Source organism: Anarrhichthys ocellatus, unplaced genomic scaffold (assembly GCF_004355925.1).
Source record: "Anarrhichthys ocellatus isolate YVR2014 unplaced genomic scaffold, GSC_Weel_1.0 scaffold113, whole genome shotgun sequence".
Taxonomy (NCBI): Eukaryota; Metazoa; Chordata; class Actinopteri; order Perciformes; family Anarhichadidae; genus Anarrhichthys; species Anarrhichthys ocellatus.
In genome coordinates this window covers 491,075-495,217 of record NW_022280143.1, presented here as the reverse complement: position 1 = coordinate 495,217, position 4,143 = coordinate 491,075, and the positions used below count along the sequence as shown (strand labels likewise).

General features: G+C 40.3%; 1 protein-coding gene across 4 annotated transcripts in view; it reads left to right on the top strand.

The window, feature by feature from the left end:
- Positions 1 to 4,143, top strand: part of vav3a (vav 3 guanine nucleotide exchange factor a) — an 85,449-nt gene that overhangs the window by 55,592 nt on the left and 25,714 nt on the right. For all 4 annotated transcript variants that reach the window (XM_031876716.1, XM_031876714.1, XM_031876715.1 and 1 more), the window contains exons 16-17: positions 1,091 to 1,192; positions 3,287 to 3,378. In XM_031876716.1, coding sequence (XP_031732576.1) covers positions 1,091 to 1,192; positions 3,287 to 3,378 — 194 coding nt within the window. The remainder of the gene's footprint in view (positions 1 to 1,090; positions 1,193 to 3,286; positions 3,379 to 4,143) is intronic.

Below are 4,143 nucleotides of genomic sequence, written 5' to 3'. Positions count from 1 at the left end.
ACACACACACACACACACACACACACACACACACACACACACACACATTCATCCATGTCCCAAGGGGCCAAGAATACTTCTGTGTTCACTTCAAGCAGACCTTGCCTGTCTATTTGCAATTCTCTCCTTCCCACTTCAAAGAGTCGTATCGAAGGGTTTGTTGGCTGCAATTATAAGTGAACCTTTTATTTCTTTATTTTTTGCTTTGAAATTCATGTTTTCATCAAAGACCAAAGCATTTTGAAAACTATAACAAGGCAGACAACCAGCACAAATTCGTTTTCATTCATTAATTTTGGCTCATCTGTAACTTGTAGTACAACTTACAGCGCTCAGTGTTTGTGATGCAGTTTCGGTCCAACTGCTTGTTCTGATTTTGAGTCATTACTCCTCCATTATTTGGAACAGATGTGTTCAGGGGCACACAACAGTACATACAGTTCAATATTGTCAGTGTTACATATGATATATGGAGCTTTAATATTCAACCTGAACCCTAAATATCGAGACATCATGTTATGATTCTTTTATTTCATACCACAAGTTACTGTATATAATATCAACATGTGCTAAGGGAGGTACAGGAGCAGAGACCTATTGAAAACTCAGTGGTGCATTTCAAGCACACTCTCAACAATTTAGCTGACACTGCATTTTGAATGCCAGAAACAAGCATATTTGCAGAACTCTTTTGAAATCTGTGTTTGCTGTTTACCCACTACTGGATTTGATTTGGCAGCTCACTCTCAAATCAGACAACAATGGAAACCAGTTATCTTTTTTGTGTTATCTTTGACATTTTCAATTCCATTTGTTGAACATAGAATTAGTCCCTGCTTGAACTGAATTAGCATTTAGTCAAGGTAAAGGTAAAGGTGCTTTACTGTCGTTTACTACTCGACCAAGCTTGAACTTCCTGCCAGTTGATTTTTAGGAAATCAGTCTAATAGTTTATTTCGAAAATGTGTTCTAACTACTACTACTACTAATGATAATAATAGTAATAGTAATAATCATATTACAACCATCTTTTGGAAGTCAAAGTAACCTTATCATTATCTAATGTTTGTTGTGTGTTACTCTCGTTTAGATCCAACATTCATCCTGAGAACGCCACCAACAACTTCCACGAGTTTAAAATGCACACCTTTGAAAGGATCACCTCCTGCAACTCTTGCCACATGCTGCTGAGGTAAGAGGCCGTTTATTATTCACACACACACACACACACACACACACACACACACACACACACACACACACGCAGCGGAAGCAGCACAAAACCCTCTTCAAGGCCATCGTCAGACATAAAGAATGAGGACAAGACATGGACCCTTTCCCTTCAAACACCTGTCAGGACTGCTTTGAAAGACCTCCCCTCCTCCTATTCCTCTCCTGTGTAGCCTAACAATCTATTCGTCACTTTCCTTTTACTCCTCTCTTCCTCTGCACATGTGCTTCAGCTACACAAAGTTTCTTTTGAATTTGCTGAATGGTATCGGCACCCGGAGGACTGCGGCTCATGGTCTTTCTCACAGCGGGAACGACTGAGTGGTTTCACCGACCGAGGACAGTCAAGAAAAAAGTGTCCGTCACACTTCAGCACTATTTGAAGGCAACGCACTGTGAATATACAGAGCCAGGCGCTGAACATTTTCTCAGGATAAGATATGAGAAAAACAAGAATAATGCAGGGAAAGCATCAAGAAGCAACTGAAGTGCCGTGTGTCATTGATTTCGTGATTATTTCTCAAGTGTCCTTTTACATAATGATTGGTCCCTTTGACTGGTTCATTATGACTATTGTGCTAGAGCTCTTTGTTTGCACTGCCTGTAAAGGAACAACGGATCAACTTGAAAAGACACAATATAAATTGAACCCCTTATCTAGCCGTCACCAAATATCAAATTACTTCATGAATCATAAGTCTAATGAGTCAAGTGTTATTCTGTGTATTATTAAATCTGTGATCTAGTATACTCGTTTTTTTCTGATAATCTATGTAAGAGCAGAGGCCTTGCTGAGGTATTGTGTCATTAATCAGAAAATGAGCAACGTGCCTGGTAAAAGTTTTCTTTTAAGTTTTCATTTAAAAGGGAATTCACCTTCCTTTCATGTTATTTCATACAAATTGTGAAGGATTCATAAGAGCGGTGTCCTAATGGTTTAAATTCACTGCTCTGACTTCTTCCACCAGTGCAACATACACACCCTGCAGTTCTGAACTGCGCAAAAATATTATAGTGTTCCTGCACGTTAATGCCATGCCAGTTTTCTCAAAGACGTTAAACAGACAATTAGCTGGAGAGCAGAGCAAAGCTGCCTTTACTTTCATGTCATTTTAATTAGGACCTCTGAGATGGTTAATAAAAAACAGAGCAACACACTGCTGCTGCTTCAATCTCTGTGTGTGTGCACACACACATCATTTACTACAAGAATGTCAGTATCTTCTTTTGTGAGCTGAAACTGTTTTTATGGTCTTTAGTTCAAATTTAAACTTATTAGAATTAACTTTCACACCTGTTGTGGCTTTGATAGAAAGTATTGAAATCTGGCTGGCGTCCTTGTGCTGCTGAGCTGGCTAATGTGGAACCGTCTTCATTTGAACGCCCAGGGCCTCGAGGACCTTAAGGACTTAACTATACTGCGTTTTAGCAGGGATGTGTTAACCATCTCATTTTAGCATCTTAACATGCTAACATTAGCTGAGAAGCACCAAACACAAAGTACAGCCGAGGCTGATTGAAATATCATTAGTTAGTTTTGCAGGCATTTGGTCAGCTATTTTTGACTTGATGATGGCGCTAGATCAAATGTTAAGGGGTCACATAAGTCATTACAATTCATCCAGATGGCAATCCTTCCAATGGTTGTTGAGGCATTTCACTCAAAACCACAAATGTCCACCTCATGGTAAATACGGAAGTCAGGGGGTCACCAAAGTCATTAGGATTCATCATCCTGGAACCATGAATCCTGTACAAATATCATGGCTCAATTTGCATAATGGTAGAGATATATCAGTCAGTGCCACGCCGCTAAGGGGGCTAAAAACACAAGAGAAATTCACTGTCGGTTTCCAAACTTCTGTTCCTCCTGTGATGTCAGAAAATGTTGCAGCCATTTCTACATAACATTAAACCTTTTGATTGCAACTTGGATCCATACTGTCCTATAAGCCTCACAGCAATGTTGCCATTCTTTGCACTGATATGCCGTTACTACTGTTTCTATACCTTTAAGCAATCCATGTGATGCCTTTCCCTGTTCGTCTGTCTGCAGGGGCATCTTTAACCAGGGCTACCTGTGCTCCAAGTGTGGTTTAGGTGCCCATAAAGAATGCCTGGGCCGCTTTGGCAGCTGTGGAAAAACAGGTAACACTCCGCTGCTTTACAGGCGCAAATAAAACCAAAGTCTCTCGCTTTATTGCACAAACTCATATCAGTCACATCTAGTCTGCAATAAGTCTGCATTTAACAGTTTGTCCCTGAACAAAATGATTTTGAGGGACGCATTCAATTTAATCGTATGAACACAACTGCACGTTTATCCTGTAGCATTATGAACGTAATGACAGGTGACGCACATAAATCCAATGTTTGAGTGTCTCATGTGACTAATTATGATTAAGAGGGAGCTTTATTGCCCGGTTTAAAGTTACACAGTAACATCCTGAACAGAATCGCACCAAGTCGAATTGTGGGAATTAGGGGGTTTGCTCTAAATAAATAAGAACTTAATAAGTGCCCTTATTTCTACAAACCAAGGTCATCCAAGTATTCGATCAGAATTGCAGATATTCATTCAAAAGCTCCCCCGCTTCCCTGGGTGGTTTTGACACTTCAGAGCACCTTAAAGGCAATGTCACTGTGTATCATTGTACTGATCCCCAAAGCTTAGTAGTAGTTTTACTGAGGAGTTTTATGAAACTCCTAACTTTTTTTATTATGCCCCTGTTGTGTATCTGTCACTCAGCTCCCTGTGCAGGAGCACTGACAGCTCGGAAAGAAATGGTGGGAAAACTTCAGACATGTGGAATGAAAAGAAGGCCTTCAGAAACCAGCTTAGAATGTCCTCTGTGTGTGTGTGTGTGTGAGAGAGAGAGAGAGAGAGAGAGAGAGAGAGAGAGAGAGAGAGAG